At 42.0% G+C, this 27488-nt stretch overlaps 1 protein-coding gene across 1 annotated transcript in view; it reads left to right on the forward strand.

Moving 5' to 3' along the window:
• Positions 1-27488, forward strand: part of LOC133127234 (cilia- and flagella-associated protein 44) — a 192887-nt gene that overhangs the window by 104051 nt on the left and 61348 nt on the right. The window contains exons 17-23 of the mRNA XM_061239961.1: positions 10654-10933; positions 11102-11157; positions 11289-11451; positions 18633-18763; positions 21799-21980; positions 25828-25872; positions 26397-26547. Coding sequence (XP_061095945.1) covers positions 10654-10933; positions 11102-11157; positions 11289-11451; positions 18633-18763; positions 21799-21980; positions 25828-25872; positions 26397-26547 — 1008 coding nt within the window. The remainder of the gene's footprint in view (positions 1-10653; positions 10934-11101; positions 11158-11288; positions 11452-18632; positions 18764-21798; positions 21981-25827; positions 25873-26396; positions 26548-27488) is intronic.

Here is a 27488-nt window from a genome sequence, read left to right on the forward strand (position 1 = left end):
TGATTTGTAAAGCCAGCAGTTCAAACTGTCTAGGGATAGACTGAGAGAGCAATATAGAAACATGAAACTTTTCTGAGACATAGATAGCAACCCCACCCACCCGTCATTTACAATCAGTTAAAAAAATATCTGCCGACATGAATAGCATTATCGGGATCGAGGGTTTAGCCAAGTTTCTGATGTTACAACAATGTCTGGAATAGCCATCATAAACCAGGTTTTCAATAGATCCAGTTTGGGTAATACACTTCTTGCATTAATATGGAGAAAGGCAATTCCATGCCTATTGGCAAATTCAGTTGGAGTTGAGAAATGGGGGCCCAGGTTTACCTTAACATTGCCAGAAACCAACAAGAGCAATAAAATCAGTGTTGTGGTGACCCACGGGGTGAGAGAGGAAGAGAGAGTAAAAATGGGTAAATCAAAAATTATATTTATTAATTCTTCTAAGTGCCTTCAGGGCACATTTCAATAGTCCCAAACAAAAAAGAGGAAAAAAAAGTCACCGGGCAAAAAATTAGGAACACCGGCGCTCCGGGATTCACGTGACAGTGTTGGCCCATCGGTATTGGTGGCGGGACCGTCCAATCCTCGCCTTTCCGGGCCTTGAAAGGTCCGCGTCTCCGCCTTGTCGTCCGTCTTTTTAGTTGCTGTTTCTCTCACGAACTGGCTCCGCATCCTTCTCCCTCAGTACTCAGCCCCATTCTGTCCTCGCGGCTGGCCTTTTGTAGGGCGTCTCTCCCCCTCTTGGACTTGGTCCAGCTGCGCCTGTCCAATCAGAAATGGTTAGTATTCATTGTTCGCATTCCCCACGCGCCTCTCCCCGGTGTTGCTGGCCTTGGTGCTGACTCTCCTCGCCGGGCTCTCTCCAAGGTGTTGACCTATTAAATACGAACTAGGGAAATACACGTTGTTAATTATTCTCCCTAGCACTTGGCGTCAGCGCACGGGTCGTTCCACTCCCGTGGTGTGCCGATCACTGATCGGGCCGCCACAGTGTATGTTGACATTTTGCTGTTAGAAGAACAAACTCGAAAATGACCCAAGGAGTGCTCAAAAAATAAAATAAAATACCATGGGCTGTAATATAAGATGATGGTCGATAACAAAATTTGGGCCTGTTACATGGACACAGATGAATCTTAATCCTGGACTAAATGCAGCTTTGTATGGATAATCTCCTATTAAATTTAGTCTAGGACTAGGCTTAATCTCCATCTGCGACTCTAGAATATTAATTATAACTTTAATTGTAAACAAAGTTACAAAGTGTTGAAATTTGAATCATGTTGCAGTATTGGTTTATTAATATACTCATACTTTTTCATTTTTAAATGAAAGGTAACTGTTAAGCATTTACTTTAATCATTCAAAAAAATCAAATGAGGCTAGATATTGTTTATGCAAGAAATCGGGAGCTATGATTGGGATGACATCTATGCTATAGAAAAACTCTGAATCCTAAGGAATGCCATTTCACTATTGCATGGTAAAATTAAAAATTTCAAAACCGCATGCAACTACAGTACATGCCAAACTCGGGTTCTACAGTAGCTTTTAATGTTAACGTCAATTACCAACAAGCTCTCTCGAAAATACAATTCATATTTGTATGAAACTGGAATACCAAACTATGTCCACGCAACTGGTACATAACGTCACCTAACAAGACATTCAAAACCACTCGTTGTCCTGCTTGCATATCGATCTTAAAGACCATACTGAAAGTTTTTTTTAAAGTAGTGCAACCCTTGATCAGGCTCCAGATCAAAATCCCATTACATGGCCGTTTTACTGAAAACGCAGCTGCTTGTGTGAACTACGTTGACGTTGGAACTGGGTTTTTCAAGCCAACCTGAAGAAGTTTGTTTTAACGTTACTGTACCTTATGCTCGTGGTTCTCTAGCTTGCATAGCTTTTGAAGATAAGCCATTTGAAATGCAAGCCAACATCGCTACAACTTGGCAGTCAACAAAATATCCGCTTTTGTTATGCTGATTAATTGTGACACGAACATCATACTGAGTCTGAAACGCGTCATTTGGCCAACACAGCAGTTTAGCTTGTCAGGTTCTGTGTTTTTCAGTTATCTTTTTTATGTCCAAGTCCCCAGCATTTTTGCCTTTTGTTACCTGTGTGCTTTCCATAGTCTGTTTTCTGCTCCATTCACTCTCATTCATTTGTTTCACCTGTGCTCCATTTGTTGTCTCTACCTCCCACTCTTTATATGTACTTACTTCCTGTCTCTTGTCCATTAATTTCACCTGTTCCTTATCTGTTCTCCAGTTCACACACCTGATTCTTGTTTCTGCCTGTTATCTGTTGCATATATACCGGTCTGTTTCATTTGGTCAACGCTAGTTCGTCATACCCTGTATTCTGAGTCTGTCCCTGTATTTTCCTGTCCCCGGTTCTAGCCTCCTGTACCCCTTGCCTTCATTCTTGTGATCCTGTCTGATCTGATTTTGGATTTCCTCTTTTTGATCTCTGCCTGGCTTTGGACTTTTTTGTTTTTACGTGCCTTTGTCTGTGCGAACTGCCTTCTTGAACTCTGCCTGTTATCTTCTGCATGCCCTTTATGTACCCTGACCATAGCCTGTTTCTGGATTATGTTTTGGATCTGCCCCTTATTCATTAAAGCCTGCCTTTTTTCACCTTCTCCCCGAGTCTGCTCTTGGTTCCTCTGTCCCACAAACCTGACATGGCTAAATTACATTAACGCAACAGTGAACAGCGGTTCATTTTTTGCAGAACCTACTTTTGCGAACTAGTCTCTGGTGGCGCTGTAGCAATCAAAAATATTTGATGCTATTACAAGCAAAAATGGGACGGGGGGTTGGACCCAAAATGCACGACTCAGACAACAGAGATGTAATAAACTCCTGTCAGGGCTCTATTCAGGGAATGTCCAGTGAGCGTAGTCGAAAAGCAAGCAAAGTTCATGCACGTGAAATCCAGCCAAGTAGAGTACACGAGCGAGAAGGCAGTCTCGAAATCGGTAAACCATGCAAAAAGTCCAGTAACCAGGAAAGCTGTCACTGGGGCAGTAGTGTAGACAGATGGCAGGCAGGCTCGGGGTTGATGACGGCGCAAGAGTCAAGACCGAAGTCCGCTCCGCGGGGCAGAAGTACAAAGACAGCAGGCAAAGTTTGTGGTACAGGCAGGCAATGGTCAACAAAACAGAAGTCAATAATGATGGTCAATAAACAGGCTTGGATCTTAACGGGTAGACAATCGCTTGAGAACCCGCTTAAAAGTGCACTGACAAACATGAGGCAACAATTTCGCAAAGACATGACATGGAACTGAGCTTATATGCAGGTGTAGACAGGTGCAGACAATTAGCTTGAGAGCAGCATGAGAATGGAAATCAGGTGTGGAGGATTGACAAGTTAATGAGATAATTAGTAATCATTAGTAATAAACCTATCCTGCCCTAGCGTTAGTAAATTAGTAAATGACATGCACAAGAAACATAAGGTAAACATGAACACATGGTTAGAATGTTAGTATTATCCAATCCTGGTCTAGCGTTAGTAGATTAGTAAGAAGACAAGGGAAATTGAAACAATTAGAGAAGCGTGAGTGACAGAAAGGGAGAGAGAAAGCATGAATGCAAGGTTTGCAGAAAGACAAAAAAGTGTATGCTAAACAATGAACAGAACAACATAACATGAAACATGTGACAAGTTTGCAAACTGTGACATGAATAAACGACATAACGTGACATGACAAGACTAACAATTAAATCATAAACAACTAAACATGAAACGTAACATGACATGACAATGAAACGTAACAAGAAATAAAACATGAAAACGTGATGAGACTAGACTAACATAATATGTGACATGACAATAAAATAACTAAGACAAGAACTAAACATGAAACATGACGTGACAAGCATGAAACGTGACAAAAAATCCTAATAATTCCCATATGGATTGAACCATATGACTAATCAGGTTGAAATTTGGGAAAAAGTGTCTGTGATAGTCTCTACCAAAGTCTAAATCGTATAGAATTAAACATGAGACCTTTCTGTGGCTGCCCACTGCTCCTAATATCTAGGATGGGTCAAATGCAGAGGCCAAATTTCCCCACAGGGTTCAATAAAAGGTATATATATATATATATATTATATTCTGCAAATTTTAAAGCAAGATAGCTTTATTATTCTTTGTCACTTTTTAAAAAGATGATTACTAAGACCCAGACCTAGGTGAGTTACTTGTTAGAGCTTCAGTGAGTCAGGTGAGTATAATTCCGCGACTGAAAATGGAAGATAAATGGGAGTCCAGGCAAGGTCTGGAAGACCAAGAAAGATTTAACATAGAATGGCCCGAGACCTGGTGAGAAATGTTCAGAAGTATCCCACACATCACTGCAAAAAATAGTAGCAAACACAGTTCACAGGACAACTATACAATATACTTTAAACCAGAAAGACCTACATAGCAGAGTTGCCAGAAAGAAAGACCTGAACACAAAATTAAATGTCTAAAGTATGCAAAAGTAAACATTGAGAAGTCTGAAGCCTTTTGTAACACTGTGCTTTGGACTGACAGAAAAACTTTTTGGTCACCACCAAAAAAGGGTGAAACCCTTTGTAGTGAAAAGCACCATGAAGCATGGAGGTTGATCCATTACGCTTTGCAGTTGTGTGGCAGCTGGGGGCACAAGAAATCTTGTATGAGTGGAAGGAAGAATGGATTCCACCAAATATCAAGACATTCTAGAGGCTAATATTCAAACGTCAGTCCAGACATTGAAGTTGAAGAGAGGTTGGGGTGTTCCAGCAAGACAATCATCCAAATCATAGCTCAAAATCAACCATTAAGTACCTCCAGGAAATACGGATGAAGGTTTTGGAATAGCCACCACAGTCCCCAGAGTTGAAGATTGTTGAAAATCTGTGGAGAGATCTCAGACATGCCGTACATGCAAGGAAGCCAAATAATATTTCTGATCTACAGTCAATGATCGTAACCGATGAGATAATGCCTCCATGGTTACAGTCAAATTTTGCACTTAATTGTTTCCCTTAAGAAAAATTTCTAAGGGTTTATATGCAACTCCGTCAGATAATTCCCTTAACTGAGGGGGGAAACCAACCCTTAAGTGTCAGAGTTAACGGAAACACTTTTTATACAACCAAGCACAGGTTTGCTTCTGTTCACATAGATATTAATTGTAAAAGGCTTTTTGACCAGGGGTGCAAAAATTGTATTGGAATTTTTTTGAGCATTCATCCAATATATGTCTTTAAAGCTTGAAAGTTGATTATTGGCACATGATGCTTGGACCCCCTGTTAATTACCACTTGCATTTATATTAAATTTTGAAATTATTATTCCTTCCCAAAACTGAATGGGCAGCAAAAACTGTAGGTGCTGGAGACATGGAACTTTGGATATATGTTCCTATTCTGCCCCACTACTGAAGTTATTGCAATTACACCTGATTGTCAGATGGTAGCACCGTAATACAACAATTTACATTTTTGGCCCATAACTTGTAATAATGTGGTCTATAATCAAAAGTCTTTTTTGCTCTGATTCCTTGGGTCTTTCTGAACAAAATTGATATTCGTAATTCGAAATGTGTGTGGATAGTTTTCCTGGCAGTTTTTTTTGGCAAAACCCACTTGTGCACCCATGTTCATTATATAGGTCTAGAAAGTGTTCTGAACCTCAATAGTTATTAAAATATTTACTTTTCAAAACATGAGAGAAGCCATCTAAATATCCCGGACTATGACCCCTTTGTCATTTATGTAAAACGACACTCAGATCCACCTGGACACTGATGCAAACAGCTATCCCGGAGCAGCTGCACATCTGGCTAGCAAACTTATCAATATGCCCGTCACCTAACAATGTTACCCCAAAACCGTATAAGAGACCAATACAATGAATGGTTCTCACAGAGGTGCACACCCCAGTCAGCATACATGCAAACCAGACTCCTATAGGAATGTATGGGGGGGACATGCTAATTGCACCCCCCTCGTGCAGAGACATAGGGGAACTTTCAAGACAGCTGACAACAACAAAGAGACTTTGTACTCTGCCATGCTCTTCAGATTTGATCTATCACTATAGTGTAAATTGCTTATTCATGCCATGTCATGTCATTTGGCTGATGCTTTTATCCAAAGCGACTTACAGTTGATTAGACTAAGCAGGAGACAATTCTTCCCTGGAGCAATGCAGGGTTAAGGGCCTTGCTCAAGGGCCCAATGGCTGTGCAGATCTTATTGTGGCTACACCGGGGATCGAGCCACCGACCTTGAAGGTCCCAGTCATGTACCTTACCCACTACAGTACAGGCCGCCCTGTATGAGTCAAAGGTGATGGCCCCTCTTACTATGATTAGACAGATAACCTTGCATTTCATAAACTTCATCCATAATGCACCAGCCACAGAACATACATGCTTACATATCCAACTCATAACCCCATCCAATATGTATGCCCCATCTAGTACATATAGATTTCCCCTTGGAACATACATGTTTATGTACTGAGCTCCAACATACAGTGCCCTCCAAAAGTATTGGAACGGCTAGGTTTGTACCTGAGATGAAAGATTCAGATTTGTTCAACAGTTTTGAACATATCACTATTTCTATCATTTTGACCACCCAATTTTTAAGTGCGCAAAAGTATTGAAATGTATGACTGACAGGTTTTCGTTGTTGCCCAGATTAAGTAGTTTAACACATCTAGGGTAAATACCAGGAAATAAAACCTTAAATTCTTCACACATAACCAAGCATTATTCTGGACACAGTTTGAAACAGCAGACTCAGCTCTTTCCACTGAAGACGCAATCTGAGAAGTGGTCTTCTGGTAAATGGTTGGTATTTATATAGCGCCTTTATCCAAAGCACAGTACAATTTATGCTTCTCATTCACCCATTCATACACACTCACACACCAACTGCGATTGGCTGCCATGCAAGGCACCAACCAGTTCGCCAGGAGCATTTAGGGGTTAGGTGTCTTGCTCAGGCACACTTCGACACACCTAGGGCGGGATCGAACTGGCAACCCTCCGACTACCAGACTACTGTTCTTACCACCTGAGCCAAAGTCACCCATAGAAATGTCTCCTCAGACAGGCCGTGAGATGGCTCCAGGTCTAGAAGTGACAGACACCATGAGCTCTTTGTCCATTGTAGTGCCATCTGGCCTTTGTGCCACTACAGTGCTTCTTTCTCTGGTAATTTGGGTGCTTTAAAGTTGGAAGTGTAGGAGTTGTTGCTTAGAGGGTTCTGGATCCCTTTACAATTCCATGGAAACAAAATTTTATTATGGGTACTATGTAAATACTGCATTTTGCTTAATATATTTTTATCCTAAAAAAAACAGTTTACACCTTCCCCCGTCTGTCTCCCGTCCCCTACCTCTCCGTCTCAACCTCCCTCTCCTTGCACTCTCCTCAGACAGGTTGAGATAAGTACAAATAAAATAGTAATAAAAAAACTAGAAAAAATTCCAGGGAAATTTTAAGTGTGCTGCTGCTGGTGCCCATCCCTCACACAAACACAGATGTAACCCACAATTTGGTCCGCACAAAAATGGAGAACCTCATCTATACACTTGTGTGTGTGTGTGTATTTGCCATTATGATAAGTTCATAGGCCACACACACACAGATCTAAAACAAAATTTGGTCCTCACAAAAATAGACATCCTCATCTATACACATGTTCTGGGCAGTTGCTAGGGTGTTCTGGGCGGTTGCTAAGGTGTTCTGGGCAGTTGCTAGGGTGTTCTGGGTGGTTGCTAGGGTGGTCTGGGCAGTATAAGGGTACAATTCCCAAGGTGGCGTTGTCTGGCTAAGTATGGGTTGCTCAACCACACCCACCCTCCTGTTACAGTTAGCACAACCATTAAGACATGGACATAGAAATAAAACAGTTAAAAACCTCGGTATTTTCATATAATGTGGACAGGATGGAGTCAGTCAGTTAGCTAGTTATTTAGTTCATTATTCTTATTAATTACTTAGTTAGACGTGTTAGGCAGAGGCAGAACATACATACAGTTCAACAGCATCACAAACTACAGATAACAACCAACCAAATCAACACCTCTCTAAAATAATAAAAACTTTATAGAATATTACACTGCATTAGTTTTGGTAAATATAAATTACAGTGACAGTTCACTAATCAGCTGAGCTTAGTTAGCCAGTCAGCTGACTAGTTAGCCAGTCAGCTAGCTAGCTAGTTAGTTAGTTAATCAGTCAGCTAACTAGTTAGCCAGTCAGCTAGCTAGTTAGTTAGTCAGTCAGTCAGTCAGCTAACTTGTTAGTTTGTTAATCAGTTAGTAACAGTCACTTAGTTAATCAGTTAGTCAGACCGTCAGTTAGTTAGTTAAGCTAGCTAGCGCCAAAGCTAACGCAAGCTAGCGCAACGAAGCTAACGAAAGCTAGCACCGAAGCTAACGTCAAACAAATCGCTGTATCTTGAAAACTATAACTCACATTTTTAAAAAATCATTTTGAGTGAACCGAGACTTCAGTGGCAAGATCGATCTATGAGATGTGTCGGTAGGATTTAGAATGCAGGAGTTGTGGCAGTTTAAAAATCGCCATATTTTATTTATTTTACTCTGCAGTTTACCACTCAGATAACATGGGAAGCTAGCCAAGGCTAGCGCTAGCTTCGGCTACTTCCGGTTCTATTCCGGTCACAGGCTGTGAATGCTGCGGCTATGTGTCAGGGCCGTTGCTAAGGCAACCAGCACGCGCGTTTGTCTCTGGTGATTCGGAGAGAGAGAGAGAGAGAGAGAGAGAGAGAGGTATAAGTCAGATCTAATTTATTTTTGTATTTTGAGCGACCCAAGACTTCAATGGCGATTCCGATCTATGAGATGTGTCTGTAGGATTTAAAATACAGGAGCGGTGACAGTTTATAAATCACCATATTGTGCCTACTTTACGCCGCAGTTGACGCTTCAGATAACATTGGAGTCAATGAGAGCTGGATCCGGCACTCTCTACACTTTTGGGCATTTTATTAAAAAACCGTGAGTCCTATCTCAATGGAAGTAACATTGCATGAGAGAGGACAAGTTTCTCTACATTTTGATGTATAAATTGTTGTTGTAGAGTAGAAGCTGTGGGAGTAAGATGAGAATGTCTTGAATATTTTTGATAAAATTTAGAAGGGCTGAATGCTAGAGTGGGTGATGTCACCGCACTCTAAAGCCACGCTGAAAATCTGAAAATCACAAAAATTTCATAAAACATAAACTGTGATTTTGTAAAAACCGTAGAAGATATCAAAAAGTGTCTTTAGATCAACACAGTTCAAAGTCTTGTGACCCGTTTAAACCTTTAATCACATTTCTGCGACAAAGTATGACAAAGTGGTGTGGCTCCAAAGAGGGGTGGGTTTGATCAATTTATGAGATTTTTTTTAACGAATTCTCATTCATTCCTATGGGCAAAAATCGGTCGGTTTTTCGCATTTCGTAAGAAAACGAGATGTCGCAGAATTGAGAAAAGTCTTTCCCATCGATTCCAATCTATTCCGGTCGTTTTGATATCTATCTTGCCTGGGATTTCTCAAAGCTGTGGGAGGAGTAGCATGCCGAACTTTTGAAGGAAGAAAATTAAATAAATAAAATTATGAAGTATGGCTGAGAATATTAAGGTGTGTGCTTTTGCACTACAAAGCTCTGCTTTGTATTGCAATGCGCAGCACACAATTAAATAAAATTAAATAAACCGTAGAAGATATCAAAAAGTGTCTTTAGATCAACACAGTTCAAAGTCTTGTGACCCGTTTAAACCTTTAATCACATTTCTGCGACAAAGTATGACAAAGTGGTGTGGCTCCAAAGAGGGGTGGGTTTGATCAATTTATGAGATTTTTTTTAACGAATTCTCATTCATTCCTATGGGCAAAAATCGGTCGGTTTTTCGCATTTCGTAAGAAAACGAGATGTCGCAGAATTGAGAAAAGTCTTTCCCATCGATTCCAATCTATTCCGGTCGTTTTGATATCTATCTTGCCTGGGATTTCTCAAAGCTGTGGGAGGAGTAGCATGCCGAACTTTTGAAGGAAGAAAATTAAATAAATAAAATTATGAAGTATGGCTGAGAATATTAAGGTGTGTGCTTTTGCACTACAAAGCTCTGCTTTGTATTGCAATGCGCAGCACACAATTAAATAAAATTAAATAAAATTATGAAGTATGGCTGAGAATATTAAGCTGTGTGCTTTTGCACTACAAAGCTCTGCTTTGTATTGCAATGCGCAGCACACAATAAGTACAATAGTCACAATAATAACATCTTGTATACTAATATATTAATTGAAACAACAATTCATATATTAGTATACAATATGGTGAAACCAAAATGTATAAAAGTACACTTTAATAAAATCAATATTAAATATTAAAGATTACAATAGAATCTTAATCTAAAAAATTTTTTTTAACCACATTTTAATTTGTTCCAAATTCAAAATTGTGGCAAATCAGAGGTAAATCATGACATTATGGGTCTTTGACCCAAACTATGCAGTGCACTGTATTTGACACAATCAGTTTCCTCAAAACTATTCGAGTCGACTGAACTAATTTGGATTTACAGTGTGTGAGTGTGTCCGTATCTGTGCTTCTGTCTCAGCTCCAACAGGAAGTTCTTTCTGTGTGGCATGTGGAGTGGGCAGATCAAGGTGTACCCCATACAGCCGCAAGAACCAAGCATGATGTCCCTTGATGCCTTCTGGGCCCTTAGTGTTCATGACAACCAGAACGGCCATCTGTGCAGTGTGCGCTGCAGCTATGATGATCAGTATGTTCTGACGACGGGAGAGGACGGCAACATCTTTGTCTTTAGCCTGCTCACCCAGGAGGAGTTGGCCAAAGCCCTGGGTCCCAGCCATGCAAAAGTACCCTCCCCCACTGTGAGTTTCTGCGGTGGAATGAGTGAGTGAATGGATTGAAGTTAACAGTGAGTAAATAAAGGGTGGTGATAAAAAAAAAGATGTGTACTGGCTGAATAAATTTCTGGGATGGTTCTGACTGTTTTTGACCGTTTCACTGGTTTTCACTGTTATTGCTGGTGTAAACAGTTTGGAATCGAAGCGGAGAAGGTGGTACCAGATATAATGGATGCCAGTGCTTACAGGCAAGTATTGCTACCTCCTCTCGAATGCCATTATCCATTTAACTACCCAAACATATATTGGCTTGTATTCACCTGTGCGGGATGGAACGTGGATGGGTGGGCATGAATGTTATGTGTGTGCACACTTGTAGCATTGAAACTGCAAAGCAGAGAACAGAGCTGGATCGTATGCGTCGTGAGGCAGAGCAGAGGAAGGAGGAGCGGCGGAGGAAGCTTGTGGAGCTGCAGAGCCAATTTAAACAGCAACTACAGTACAACCAGAGCCTGCCAGAGCATAACCGTTTAAAGCAAATGGTACGTAAACCCAAATGCAGTGTCATTTCAGTGAGACCTGGTTATACAGTATAGGGCCGTGTTATGCAATGACACCTGGTTGTACACTACAGAGCAATCAATGTAATGCAGTGTGACCTGGTTGTGGTTGTACAGTACAAAGAAGCATAATGAAGATGCAGTGAGATCTGGTTGTACATAACAGAGCGGTGTAGTATAATGAGAGCTGATTGTGCAGTAATGCAGTGTAATTCAGTTCAACCTGCTTATACAGTATAGAGCAACATAATGCAATGAAACAATACAGAGCAGTGTAATTTCATGAAACATGGTTGTACAGTACAGAGCAGTGTAATGCAATGGAACCTGGTTGCTTATTTTAGTGCAGCGTAATGCAATGAGACCTGGTTGTGCAGTATATATATTGTGCAGCAGTGTAATGTAGCGAGACCCCCTGGTTCAGTGCAGAATAGTGTAGTACAGTGAGACATGGCTGTGCAGTACAGACCGGTCTAATGCAGTGAGACATGGCTGTGCAGTACAGACCGGTCTAATGCAGTGAGACATTACATTACATTACATTACATGGCATTTAGCAGACGCTCTTATCCAGAGCGACGTACAACAAAGTGAAAATCAAACACAAGAACTAGTGCAAAGAGGACCTGAGAGGACAGTACAGTTCTGAGTCCTAGTGTAAACATACAGATAATCAGATCCCTTGAAGAGTACAATCAACTTTCAAACTAGCATACCACAGTTGGCAGCTAGAATACAACAATACAACAGCCAATAAAAAAACAACAGTACCTATACAAGTAACAATGTCTGTACAATCTATACATAAGTGCCATTACAGTCTAAGGCTAATCATGGTGGTGAGTTGGGGAGGGAAAGGTGTAGCCTGAAGAGATGGGTCTTCAGTCTGCACTTGAAGGAGGTCAGAGACTCTGCCGTTCTGATATCCACTGGGAGGTCATTACACCACCGTGGGACCAGGACAGACCGCAGTCGTGAGCGTGAAGTGCAGGTATGGCGAGGGGGAAGCGCCAGACGGCACGAAGTGGCAGAACGGAGGGGTCTTGTTGGTGTATAGGTCTTGATAAGGGATTGAATATATACAGGGGCTGATCCTTTACCTGCCTGGTATGCGGGCACCAAAGTTTTAAATTTGATGTGAGCCATAACAGGCAGCCAGTGGAGGTTGCTGAGCAGGGGGGTGACGTGAATCTCTGGGAACATTGAATACCAGACGGGCTGCAGCATTCTCGATCAGTTGTAGGGGTCTGATGGCAGATGCTGGAACGCCAGCCAGCAGAGAATTGCACTAGTTCAGGCAGGACAGGACCATTGCTTGAACAAGGAGCTGAGTGGAGTAGGTGGTGAGAAAGGGTCGGATTCTCCGGATGTTGTACAGGAAGAACCTGCACGCCGGGGTCACCGTAGCGATGTTCCCGGAGAAGGATAGCCTGTTGTCCATCACCACTCCAAGGTTTCTTGCACTAGGGGATGAGGTCACTGTGGTATCCCCTAGTGAGATGGAGAAATCAGAGAAGGGAGAGGTTAAAGCAGGGATGAAGATTACCTCTGTCTTACCTGGGTTGAGCTTTAGATGGTGGTTGCCCATCCAGCTCTGGATGTCTCTCAGGCAGGCGGAGATACAGGTAGAGACCTGTGTGTCTGATGGGGGGTAGGAGAGAAAGAGTTGGGTGTCATCGGCATAACAATGATAGGAGATGCCATGAGCAGAGATAACGGGGCCAAGAGATCTCGTGTAGATGGAGAAGAGGAGGGGTCCGAGGACTGAGCCCTGGGGGACTCCTGTAACAAGGGGGTGAGGGGTTGACACTCCTCCAGCCCAGGACACCTGGGAGGACCGGCCTGAGAGATAAGATTTGATCCAAATCTGTGCCACAGATCCCTGTAGATGCCAGGGAGGCTAAGAGGATGGAGTGGTTGACCGTGTCGAACACCGCAGAGAGATCAAGAAGGATCAGGACAGAGGAGAGAGAGGTTGCTTGTGCAGCCTGAAGGGACTCATTGAAGGAGAGGAGTGCAGTCTCTGTCGAGTGGCCAGGTCTGAAGCCGGACTGGTGGGGGTCCAGCAGGTTATTCTGTGAGAGGAAGGAAGAGAGTTGGTTGGAGGCGGCTCGTTCAATGGATTTGGATAGAAAAGGAAGAAGAGATACCGGACAGTAGTTTTGAATGCAGGAGGGGTCTAGAGTGGGTTTCTTTAGGAACGGGGTGATGTAGGCCCTCTTGAATGATGAGGGAAAGCAGCCAGAGGACAGAGAGGAGTTAACAAGGGAGGTGACAAACAGGAGGATGTCAGGCGTGATTGCCTGAAAGAGGTTTGAGGGGATGGGGTCCAGGGCACAAGTAGTCGGGTGGTGGGAGAGCAGGAGGTGAGACACATCAGCATCTGTAAGGGGACAGAAAGAGGGGAAACGGGGCAGACACAGAAAGGGAAGCAGGCATAGAAGTGGTGGTGGTTGCGAAGGTGCTGCAGATATCTGCAACCTTCTCGTCAAAAAATACCGCAAAGTCATCAGCAGTGAGCGAGGACTGAGATGGTGGGGGAGGTGTGCTGAGAGGAGGAGAAAATGGAGAACAGTTGACAAGGGTTAGAAGTGGAATTCTGGATTTTTTTTTGGAAGTAATTTCTTTTGGCAGTGGTGATAGTGGGGATAATTCCGCCAGGAGAGACTGGTAGGAAGACAGGTCTGATGGGTCTTTTGATTTCCTCCACTTCCTCTCAGCTGCATGTAGGCTGGGCCTGGAGGAACGTAGAAGGTCAGAAACCCATGGGCTGGGAGGGGAGGATCGAGCAGGCCGGGAGACAAGAGGACAGAGAGAGTCAAGGGCTGAGGAGAGAGAGGAAAGCAGCGCAGAAGATGCGGGATCAGTGGGTAGTTTGGAGAAGGATTCAAGAGGAGGGAGGGAAGCGGTGACTCTGGGGGCAAGGGAGGAGGGTGATAGAGAGCGGAGGTTACAGCGGACAGAAACAGTGGGGGTGAGAGAAGGGGAGGGAGGCAGAGGGGCTAGGGGGATGGAGAAGGAAATGAAGTGGTGATCGGACTTGTGTAAAGGGGTAACAGTGGGGTTAGAAGAGGAGCAGTCGAGAAGATCAGGTCGAGAAGGTTTCCAGCCTTGTGAGTTGGGGGAGAGTGCTGCAGAGAGAGGTCAAAGGAGTGAAGTAGTCGTAAGAAGGCAGCAGACTGGGAGGCTTCCAGGTGGATGTTGAAATCTCCCAGGAGGATAAGTGGGGTGCCATCCTCAGGGAATGAGCTGAGTAGAGTGTCAAGCTCTTCAAGGAAACTTCCCAGGGCCCCCGGAGGACGATAAACGACGACAATATAAAGTTTAAAAGGGTGAGTAATTGAGACAGCGTGGCATTCAAAGGTGGATAGGGATAGGTCAGTGAGAGAAAACGCAGAGAATTTCCAGGAAGGGGAGATCAGCAAGCCAGTGCCACCTCCACGGCCAGAGACAGAGGCCGGGGGGTGTGTGAGAAGGAGAAGGAGGATGAGAGGGCAGCGGGGGTGGCGGTGTTCTCTGGTGTAATCCAGGTCTCGGTGAGGGCAAGGAACTGTAGGGACAGGAGGGAGGCATAACCAGTAATGAAGTCAGCCTTCCGTGTGGCAGATTGGCAGTTCCATAGCCCCCCTGCAACTGTGAAGTTGTCACAGGGGGTCAGTGAGGGGTAGCAGAGGTTGGTGGGGTTCCGTCGCCGTGGAGGGCCACATCGCTGGAAGCGCGTTCTGAAGGGGAGAGAGCAGACTGTAATGGGGTGCTGACACACCATACCATTCCAAAATGGGAGGGAGCCGCTCTGAGCACGTCTATATAAACTGCTAATTACTAATGCAAACTAGCGATCTAATAATTATCCTAACAATTGCAGTGTCAAAAGTATCTAACTGATTCTGATCACCTAATCAGAATAACAGCTGAGCGGCTGGTGAGAAACATACTAGATTTGCTAATAACAGCTGAGAGCCTAACAAGGTTTCCTTATTACCTACTGCTCACACGCAAAAAACACAGAAACAATACTTGAGTTCAACTACACACGGCTAGTGGAAAAAATGCACTACTTTGTGCAGTACAGACCAGTCTAGTGCAGTGAGACTTGCTGGTAGAGTGCAGGGTAGAATAATGCAGTGAGACCTGGTTGTGCAGTACAGAGCAGTGGAATGCTGTGATTGTTGTTGCAACTGACAAAGGTTACGTGGCATAATGGGTTGAGACGTTTTCACCAAATCAATGAGCACATTAGTAAGTTGTAGCAGAAACCAGGAGAACCCCATGACACCTAGTAGGGCTCTCCAATGTCGGTTGCAGCTGGTTGGCTGATGGTGGGATCATGGCCCTTGGGAGCTGATAGGTACTGATAAATGTCATTCATATAATTTGGTTCTGCCATAAGCATAAGTGCACAGGGGGTCCTTGAGCCTCTGCCCTTTTGCCCTTTTTCAAAAAGTGCCCTTTTTTGGCTGGTGATAATTGTATTTTATTTTTTATTTATTTGTTATTGAAATTCTATCAAAATGTATAGTATCCATGAAAAATTACACCTTATCAATTTAATTGTACTTACCTCTCCAACCCCCCTCCCCCCAAATAAATGCATTGCATCGTCCGACATTCCGAGTACAAACTTGTAAAGCACCGCATCCCCAGTTCGATTACGATGCATGATATTACTCAGGTAGGCACTGTTTTAATTATGAAACCACGATTAAACAACACTTACTTATAACTGTTATATATCCATTAAAAAACTATGAAGTAGGTCAGTAGGACCAGTTGCTACCTTCATGCTGTAATTTTGTCATTATTAGCCTCGCGAGCAACAAGCTAGTCTAATTATCATTAAAAAGATGTTATCTCGGCAGCACGGATGGTGCAGTGGGTAGCACTGCCGCCTCACAGCAAGGAGGTCCTGGGTTCGAATCCCTGTCGGCCGGGCCTCTCTGTGCGGAGTTTGCATGTTCTCCCCGTGTCTGCATGGGTTTCTTCTGGGTACTCCGGTTTCCTCCCACAGTCCAAAGACATGCAGGATAGACTGATTGGAGAGTCTAAATTGCCCGTAGGTATGAGCGTGTGAGTGAATGGTGTGTGTGTGCCCTGTGATGGACTGGCGACCTGTCCAGGGTGTATTCCTGCCTTTCTCCCAATGTATGCTGGGATAGGCTCCAGCCCCCTTGTGACCCTGTTCAGGATCAGCGGGTTAGGATAATGGATGGATGGATGGATGGATGGATGGATGGAAGATGTTATCTCCGTTAGGCTCAGCTTAGAAATATGCGATTAATTTCTGAAGCAGGTAGTTAGTTACATTTTGCATAGTTTTGGTAGTTAGTCACCTCCTTTTCTTTATAACTTGTTTTCTAAAAATGTGAATTATTTGTTTGGGCATGTTACAATGTGTTTTCTGTTCAATCAATCAATCAATTTTTATTGGGAAATAAGAAGCAGCATAAACACTGCTAGAAGAGGCAAATACACCTGTCTCCAATGAAAGGCAAAATACTTTAGCCATAAGCCTTTACACAGTTAAATGCCACCTGTAGGGAGCCAAAGTGTGATGTCAGTGAAACAAATAACACTGAAGCCATTGAATATGAAATGTCAACTTAAAAGTAAATGAGCATAACCCTATGGCACAACTACACGCATGAATAATATGGTGAACGATCCATGTCATACTCATACTGTGTGGGGGAAAAATGTTTTGCAGGATATATATATATATATATATATATATATATATATATATATATATATATATATATATATATATATAGATATATATAGTTTTACTTGTTTATTTCAACAAATGTATTAATTTTCCTCCAAGCACAGCATAGATAATTCTAGCAGTGATGCTGTGCAGCTGCTGCCTCTATGTGAGGGAATGCTGGAATAAACATACAGTATTGCAGTTTTTTTGTGCTAATGGTGAATGAATTGAGGCATATTATATGCGCATTGAGAAAAAACTATTTGGAGTGTGCTTTACCACTCTTCTCGCACAGTCTCTCTACAGAGAACACACCACTTTCGTGGTTTAGATGGAAGCAAGGATCGAACCCGTAATGTTAATTTCACACAGCTGACATGCCAGGTCCATGACAAAGTCTCCCCTACGCTCGAGGACTTGCTGAAACATAAGCCCCTTTTCCATTACATTTTGTATGAATTAGTGCCTGTATCATTCAAACTTAAGATTCCTCTGAACGGCTGTCCATTAATAGAATATGGTGGTAGCACATTAACTTGACGTAATAATGCCCTGCTGATGGGCATCAATCATACTGAAATCATTACGTTTGCTAAGGAATAACGTTATGAAGTGTTATAATAACGTTATATTCACTTATAGGAATCTGACTTATTTTACCTAATGATAAGTTTTGAATACGATCTCTAGCTAAACCACTGACGGTGTATTAACTGTGCTGCATGAAGGTAGGCTATAGCTATGCACTTTTTCACTGACAAATTAACTCAGAAACAAAGTGGGGACAACTAGGTTAAGGTTTTGGAAAAGCCAACTTGAGAAGGCTTTGCCAAAATGTTCGCTCAGACATGGTAGTTCATTAATATGAATAAATGAATTAGGTAATCAATATTTCTTTGTGTGTACCCCTGATATTACAGTTTCTTCAGTTGTCACACACTTGATGTCATATACAAAATATGTCTTCTACATTTCTGGTTTCTTTATCTTCAATTAGCATAGGAAATGTGATTAATTTCTATTGTTATACAGGCTGGTTATGGCTGGTTAAGTTATCTTCGCTGCACAAAAGTTATTTCGGAAAATGTTAAAAATGTGAAAGACGGGAGACAGTTAATGTTACTGGTCTATTTCTGTCATTGTGTCAGTGTAGAATGTGGACAGTTAAAGTGCTTGCCACAGAGGCAAAATGGTAAATGAAACAACCACTGTATATTTATTTAATTATTTATTTAACTGCCTCTTGTTGTTCTTATCTTTGTTAAGTCATGAATCATTTGCTAAAAAATACCACTAGTCTATTAAATAGAACTTTCAAAATGGCTGACATGGACAAATGCACCTCCTTGTGCCTCCTGCTGTTCTTGTCAACCATTAGTTACAACATCAGCGACACCCTGACAAGCAGAATCCTGCTTGCATTTGAATTAACTGCATCTGTATGGTTGTGTGGCAGGAGCTAGAACTGGACCCTCGGTTTCGGGAACAGGCTGAGTGGCTGACTGCCCAGCAGATTCGAGAGGTACAGAGAGAGCTGGCCTGGGAGGCGGAGTGGCACAGGGTCGGCCTAAAGAAATTGCAGGACCGGTAACCATTTTTTATCCTTAATCTTATCTGTCTCACCTGTCTGTCAACTCTTGTAGGCATTCTCTCTATGTTGCTGTCTTACGACCTGCTTGTCGTTAGAGGGCAATATGGGCAATATGGGCTGTCCATGTGTAGGCACAATGCATTTTCATCATCTCTCACTGATTCCACCTGTTTCTCATTGAGGACTATATGTAAGCCCTCCAGTGCTCAATCCTCAACTTTGACCCCAACCTCAACTTCAACTTCCACCAGACCCCCCGTGGGCAATTCTGCCCTATCATTATCTCAAAACCTATTTACTGCACACACATAGTTGACTTACATTAAAGAAGAGGGCTGCACCATTTGGAAAGTTGAGACAGAAAAAATTTAAGTCAGAGCATGTACATATAGTGTACACAAAAGATACACTAAAATACCAAAAAGAGCGCCTTGTTTTTATTGTGTAACACTGAATATCTCAATTTCTAAGTAAAAAACCAACACAGAACTACCTTATATTTGTGTACAAACTTGATGTCAACCTGTCATTCACATTCCACATGAGTTTTCCCAAAACTGCACCCAGATGTCCCCAAATCTCTCCAAATACAAAACCGTTTTATTCACATATATAATTATGGAATATGGATTACGGAGAAAAGATTACTCACCCTAATGCATCACATTTAAAATGGTACTTCATTTCAAAATTAGGTTAACCAGAGCCCTGTTATCCCCATTAGCCAGTACAATTACAGGTTTATCTGTAGCAAATCCAAATCCTGCAATTACGCACTTCTCTATATTCATTCCCCTATGTGAACGGTTAAATTAATTAAAGGGATAACAGCACAACAGGAGATTCTTCAGGTTGAGTTTAGTTAGCAGAATGAGGATAAATGGATTATGCACAGACATTTGGAAGTATTTTTTCACACATAGTAGTTATTCTGTGGAATAGCTTGCCAGGACATGTCGTGGAGGCAGAAACACTGGGGATTTTGAAGACCAGGCTTGATACGGTGCAAGATACCAACTAGATTTTTGGTAAACTAAGCATAGGTACAGTTTTGTGGTAGGAAAATGCATTGCTGGGCTGAATGGCTTGTCATTATCATTGTGTTATGTTATGCTATGTGTTACGACCCACAAGCCACCTGCATTACAGTAACCAGGTGTACGCTAGTGGCCGTAACACAAAACCACTTCAACAATAACTACAGCTTGAAAGACCCAGTTGAGTCAAACGGGATGTGTTAAAAAGCAAGCAGGCGTTTATTCACAGAAAAGGCAATGTTTTAAAACTATAAATTATGTTAAGTTGTTAGTTATAATCTAAGCATATATACAGGTTGCAGAATCTCACCGGGTAATCAGTGGGAGACGAAAACCCACACGAGTGCAGGAAAAAAAGCGTATCTCTGTTTAAAATCTCTAATCCCTCGTAGATGGTCTGATGTTGGAATTGGGGTGATCTTTTATTGTCCTTACAACCTGCACTGTTATCCTAAATAGTTTCCTATAACTGAGTAACACAAAGGCTACAGATAACAAGCAAGTAAGTTACAGTATAGAAAACAAAGCGGTAGGTCTAAGCAGCAGCAGTCAGGTTGCACTTCAATATTTATAATTCTGCATCTTTTTAAAAATGCAACAATCCCCACATCCTCATAACAGGCCCCACGACCTTGCATGGCATCCTTGGCAACATGCATCTCCAGGAAAGCTGCATGCATCTGGAGTGTGTCCTCCAACTTAGATCTTTGGAACGGGTCTGTGACATCTTCTCCAGGGGAGACAGAAACAAGCATGGCAAGCACACATAGTTCCACAACACACAAAGAGAAAAGCACGGGGAGGAACATATGTTATGTTAAATGTGTGTCATTGCAAGTAAACTAATTTTCAGTATCCAGGTTACCATTTCAGCAAATGTCTGCATCACTCACATTTTCTTTTGTCCTTGTAAACTTGATAGCCATGTACAGACAGATACCCAGCTCAAAGTTAACATTCCCATAACATTACATAACATCACATTATATAACAAAGTTCTTAAAATGTTACAAGTGTGGTAAATTACTACATTGACATCCTTTCTGTGTTTCTTGGTTTTCAAGTTTGTGCTTGGTCCATACTTTCCCAGTGGAAAACTCTCCTTTGATTTTAGCTTCTGAACAAAATTTGCACACCACCCTGTGTGTCCATTTTTCTTTTTCTTAGCATTTCTTCTTTTTGTTCAGCTCACTGGACAGTCACCTCAACCACATAGTCCGTATCTGACAGATTTGCACATTGGCAGCAGGAAGCAGTGTTCTGTTGTGGATAAATAAGATAATTTCATTGGCCACTTAGCTACTTTAGACAAGTCAATCTGTCTATATCAGTTATACAGTAAGCTCCATAATGTTTGGGACAGACATTTATTTCTTGATTTAGCTCTGTACTCTACAATTTTGGATTTGTAATCAAACATAATGTGGTTAAGTTGCAGGTTCTCAGCTTTTATTAAAGGGTATTGTTATACATTTTGTTTTCACCAAACTGTATAACTAATAAACTACTATAATTATTAAGCTACAGGCCATGCAGCACACATCACCAGATAAGGTACTCAGCACCTGGTGATGTCTATCGGTCACTGAATTCCAGCAGTCATTGCATGAGGATATATCACAAAGCACAAAACATAACTACTGAAACGGGGGGGGGGGGGGGGGGCTGTGTATAGAAAGTGCCAAATAAAAGTCTCTATCCCAAAAGTTATGGAGCTCACTGTACGTATGTAATTCACGCATAGAATCACTTGACCAAAGGAATGTTGCCACACAATCTCAAAAAAGTTCCGATGTGCGGGTTAACAGTTTTTGAGCACTGCCTCAGCTTATTTTGTTGCCGTGATATCCTGATTTCCTTTGCATATTCTGTATGTCTTGATCTTGCCTTTCTTTGCTCATTGCTTGCCTTCTACCTCTCAGGTGTTCCTCTTTCAGTTGTGTCCTTCACTTGCGTCTCATCTGTGTCTCATCATTTCTTCCTGTTGTGTGCAGGTTCTGGGAGTCCCTGGAGTCAGACATAATTACTGTGGTGGCCTGTCAAAGTGAACATAAGATCTCCACATACCGGCTGCTGACATTGTCACAAAGATTTCTGCAGCTGCAGAAAGAAGGCCAAACAGGCCGGCCTTGGCAATGCAAGAAGGAGCTCAGTCAGGAGAATGACATGTCCTCAGGTATGTGTAAGACAAACTGTATGGCAGCTATATGTAAGGCATCTGTAGATGTGAGATAAATAACTAAGGTGGCCATTTGAGTCCCCAGAGGTGCGTATTACATTTCACAAGTGTTAGAGTGCAGGCAACAATCTCTGTCTGAATCCTAAAGATTCCTGTACCACTTCACGCACGGCAAACATCATCAAATGAACCCCGTCATCTCAATTCTTTTCAAATTCCAAACAGTATGCACGCAACATACATACAACATGCCCTGATGGTAGGCACTGGAGTGATAGTGAGATATTTCAAGCTGCTTGCGAACCTGAGCAAAAATTTGAGACATGAAGTTTGAGCCTTGATCAGTTTGAATTACTTTGGGCAAACCTAACAACGAGAAAAACATAATCAAGGCTTTCACAAATACCAGGGGAATTATCTTACGCAACAGAATAGCCTCGGGAAAACAAGTTGATGCACACATGGCAGTTAACACTTATTACTGGCTTTGGTGCGTGGAAGTGGACCCACACAATCAATGGTAACACACTAAAGCGGCGCATCACCAGCTGGAATGGGATACAATGGCACTGGGGAGATAATTTGATTGGGTTTACAGGCAACTCGACATATGTGACACGACTGACAATGTCACACAACGACCAGGCCAGAAGTGGCGCAAAATACGGTCATACGTTTTATTTACACCTAAATTACCTGCGAATTGGCTATCATGAGCAAGCCTCAGAATTTCATTTTGCTATTTTGACGGCACTACAATTTGTGTTATCATAGTCCAATCATCATGAGCTGACATGAGTGGTCTCAATTTGCGCAGAAGCATACCACCTTTCACAAAGTACCCACGGGGCACGGACTCAACTTCCTCTACTAGAACAGCACACTCAAAGAGTCTGCTCAACTAGCTGCTCTCGTGCCATAGACATTTCACCAAGCCCTAGAGCATCATTCACTCTTGGCCCCATGACAGCAGGCAAAGGTGGTGGAACAGCATACTTGAAACTAGAGGGACAACAGTCAGCTCAGGCTTCACCAAAATCTTACCCCCAGCCAAATAATTTCCCAAAATAAAGGACACATCCTCTATTGGAAAACCAATATGCCCACCACTACTTGACCTGTAAGTATGTCTGATTGAAGGGTAGCTGTATGCAATGGCACATCCACATAATCTTTCCAAACCCCCTGTGCTAACACACTAGAAGCTGCAATTGATTTGTCAGAAAAGGGCAACACACCCTTCAGAATAAATGGGAAGCTGCTGTATCTCTCAGAATTGTCACTGGCACTTTACTGCTCTCATCACCCAATGACACTAAACCCTGCATCAGAAACAGGCCATAAACTTCAAGCTCTGTTAGACGCCAGCAACGGTAACCTGCTCTCTACCAGGCATGGGAGAAGTTTCCTCACAAACTTCAGGAAAACCTCTCGCTCCATTAAAGCAGACAGTAACTCGTCCTTAATAGGTTGCTTGGAAATGGGAAAATGTTGAGCAATGAGCTTCAACTGTTCAATAGTGCAGTAATTAAACTGTTATATTGTTGGATCACGAACAAGATGTAATATGTCACACACAGAGATCGGACCAGTTATAAGGGGAACAAATTGAGAGAAGTGAAGGGAATAGTTTTGTTACAAAAAAAGATATATATACACACACATGAGACTCCTACTAATCAAAACGCAGCAGAACACTCGGAGGCATCACAAAGTATCACTGAACAGGTGTGAACACATAACCATCAGTCAGTACTGTGCCAAACAAGGTGTTATAGTACGACGAGTTTAGGTGTGCACAGTAAACACCAATGAATTGGCACTTAACTAAGACACATAACTGACTAAACTACAAATGCATATGCCAAACGAGTGGCAGCAGCTAATTAGGATGGGCCTCGGTGCAAGATCTTTTTTCGTGGGCCCTTCCTCATCTTAAGACTCTACATTAGTCCTCCCTCCTGATTTTCCCCCGTCCCCCCGTTCTGATATCCCTATCCTCCTTGTCTATCCCCAAAAAAAAAAAATGCACTTATGATGACGTCTATATGTTTAGAACAGCATTCCATGTGCACTTTCCTAGTTATGGATGTGATGCTTTGACTTGTGGTAGAACCTATGCACTTGTAAGTCGCTTTGGATTAAAAACGTCTGCCAAATGACAAAAATGTAAATGTAAATGTAAAAGACGCAGGCACGTGCACACAAACACATATAACTTACACACACACACACACAGCATTAGACAGATATTTTACAGACAGTACTTTGGATTTTATTTACCCCTAATGCCTAATTCATTGAATACTTATACGTACGTTTTATTGTACAATAAAAGATCAATTAATGTATGAAAATCAGATAAATTCTTAGCTTTTGTTTTATCTTTCAACTTGGCTTTTTCATTATAATTAAAACATTTTACAGTATATTTATATTTATTTCAGGCATAGACGTAACTCTAAACAGACCAAACTTCCCAATCAAACATACACACACCTATTTGGTCGCTTCCTCTTTGTTCAGCGATATCATTTATACTTTCTCTATCATAAGGTTTATTAGCAGCTTCCTTGGCTCATTTGAATGCAATGCCAGTGAAGAACATTTACAGACTTAAATGTTACATTACGGACTTGACTAATGTTAATCATTGCAAGATTTAGCAAGGTAAGAATGAAGTTACTTAGCTAACATGAATGTTGCTGCATTTTTCTGCAGTTTGCTGCAACAACCCAATGAGAAAAACCGTAATCCGGAACCGTCAAGAGAGAGTTACCTGGATATAGCATGGCTACCTCGTAGTTGCTTGAAATCTTTGACTTTTAAGCCAAATGTAGCTGGATTTACACCTGAAAAAGTACACTAGCCAGCTAAATTGCTTGTAATTATGCATCAGATAACGTCATCTTTCTGCCTTCCAAGTGCATCTCAATCACGTGCTACGAAGACACCTCTGAAGTCACCTTTGAAAGACAGATTACTAATCAGGCAACGAGGCATCAAGTCAAATGACAAGCCACAGGTGACTGAAACTGATCAATGGCGGAGCAGCCGGAAATGCATAATGCAATGCTACCAATCGGACCAATCACAGTTGTTGCGGTCTGCATCACCATGACGTGTAGTTACATTTCTGAGGAGGTGCGTGTCCCTACAGTGTAGGGAACGCAGCTACGCAGTACCTACACTGCAGGCTCTGCATAGATTCAGTGCAGAAGTATAAATCAGGTTTAAAGGTGCAATAGGTAAGATTGTTAAAACATTTTTACAAGACCATTGTAAATCCCTTCCTATCACTGAAAAAGGCTCACTGACACTCATCTGTGTTTATGTACAATAATTCAAGCTCGTTGGTTGAAAATTGATTTTAATTGCCACAGCCAATGGCGCTTCAACTTCAGTGCATTCACAGAGATTCACAGAGTGTTTGTTGCTGCCATTCTTCTCTTGACCTAAGAGAAACCGAAAACCAGACCAGACAAAGACCAGACCAGACCTCCCTCCCCAACAGAAAAAAAAACCTATACACAAGACTAACAAAAAATTCAAGCTTGTAGAGGGAGCCTGCCGAAAGGAGTCTCAAGGCGCGTGTCTCCTTCATTAGACCTGCTAGTAGCTAAACAAAAACATCAACCAAAAACCATCCATATGTTTCATTCCTGTCTCTGTGTTGCTATCAACAAAACTTGTTCCTATTGTATCTGTCTATGTGTTCTCTGCCATATATTCTCAGATTTGGACCACTGTGATCTCAAAGGAATTATGAGATTTTCTGATGATGTGAAGAGCTGCATTTCACTGTCCTCTACTCTGTCTCCATCTCCCTATATTTATCTCGCAGGAGGGCAGGATGGCGGTGTGGAGAGGGCTGAGAGAGACAGAGAAGGTAATATTGAACTTAAAGATACTGTTGGTTTAATGATATATAATGTATGTACATCATTTTAAGCCTTCCTTCTCTACAGACCTGCTCCAGCCCTTTTCTCTTTGTTGTTTCCACTACAATTGCCATTGTGCTGGCTGAAGTTTTTTTGCAATCGGTTGCATGAATTTAATATGAGAAGTTACCGGATTCTGAGAGGCTTCACCCCTGTCGCCTCTTTTTTCTTCACAGTGATGTACTGCCAGCAGCTTTCCAACTGCCAGTTGCCATTAGCTACTATTACTTCAGACCTTTTTCTTTCTTGTCCATGTAGTCATTAATGTCCCCTTAGTTCTGACATCACATCACAATAAATTGCAGGCAAAGCCAAGAGGAGCTCATCGCTAAAAAAGTTAATGTATGTATTTTGAAATGCATGTTCCTGATTTATAAATGCCAAACTAGATGTATATTTACAATTTGACTTGCTACTAAATTAACCCCATAACCCCATACTCTTTTTCATAGTCTTTGTCTCCATCGTTCAGATGCGATTTTTTCAGAGGGTGAGTCTCAAGACCATGTGGGGGTGTCTGGGGGGAAAGGAGGACATGTGGTAGACAGGCTCCAGAAAGCAGCAGAGAAGGCAGAAAGAATTAAAACCAAGATTGAAGGGCGGAGACAGGAGTGGGTGGACCTGTGAGTAACACATTCTCTTTTTTTGTGATCAAATGTTTTTTTATTCAACAAACATTTGAATAATGAATATTGAAATAACTTCAAAACATCTTCAAGTTCTTCAACATTAAAGGTTTTTATTTTCAGAACAATACATAAAGATTGAGAAAAATTAGTACAGTAGCCCCAGGACAGCAGGCAAAGGTATTTTTATTGCTCCCTTTTAAGTAGTTAGAACTACTTTGGACAACTTTGTCAAAATATACAGTGCTTCACAGACAGGATGGCCCTGGAAGTGATTACAGTGCAGGTGGGAGCAGGTGCAGTACCAACAGCAGCAAGTCCACACTGACAATATAGGGCAAACACAAGCACTGTGTATCTATCTATACTTCAGGCTTGAGTTGCCCTGCTGCTCTAGGGTCTGATTTCCCAAAGTAACTAAGGAACATTATGTCTGACCCTGGATCAATGGGTAGCATACTTTACACCACAAAAAGGATCTCTGGTTAGTCTCTAGCCATCAAATATCTATCGGTGTGTCTTGTTGGGATAGCTAGCTTGCTCTATGCTTCTATGCATAGCTAGCTAGTCTATACTGACTTGGTGGTAACGTGACATTAACATTACTAGCTAATTGTGTTAGCTAGATAGGTATCTAATGTTAAATATGACAATTTAGCTACGATGGCAACTTCTAGCTAGCTAGCTATGTGATTAAGTCCTGTAATGCGTATATATTAAACCAACAACAGCAGTAGAGTAGTTGTCACCGCCAATCTTACAAAAGAACATGGCCTTAATGTAATGTTACCTACAGATTTGCAGCTATCAACACCTAACACATCTTGGCATGAGGCATGACATCTTCTCTGTTCATTCTCTTTTACTGCCTGCCGCTACATGAATTACATGGATAGCTATCATAGTTAGCAGGATAGGCAGAGCTAGCTAGTAACTGG

The sequence above is a fragment of the Conger conger genome, chromosome 4 (genome assembly GCF_963514075.1).
Source record: "Conger conger chromosome 4, fConCon1.1, whole genome shotgun sequence".
NCBI classification, from domain to species: domain Eukaryota; kingdom Metazoa; phylum Chordata; class Actinopteri; order Anguilliformes; family Congridae; genus Conger; species Conger conger.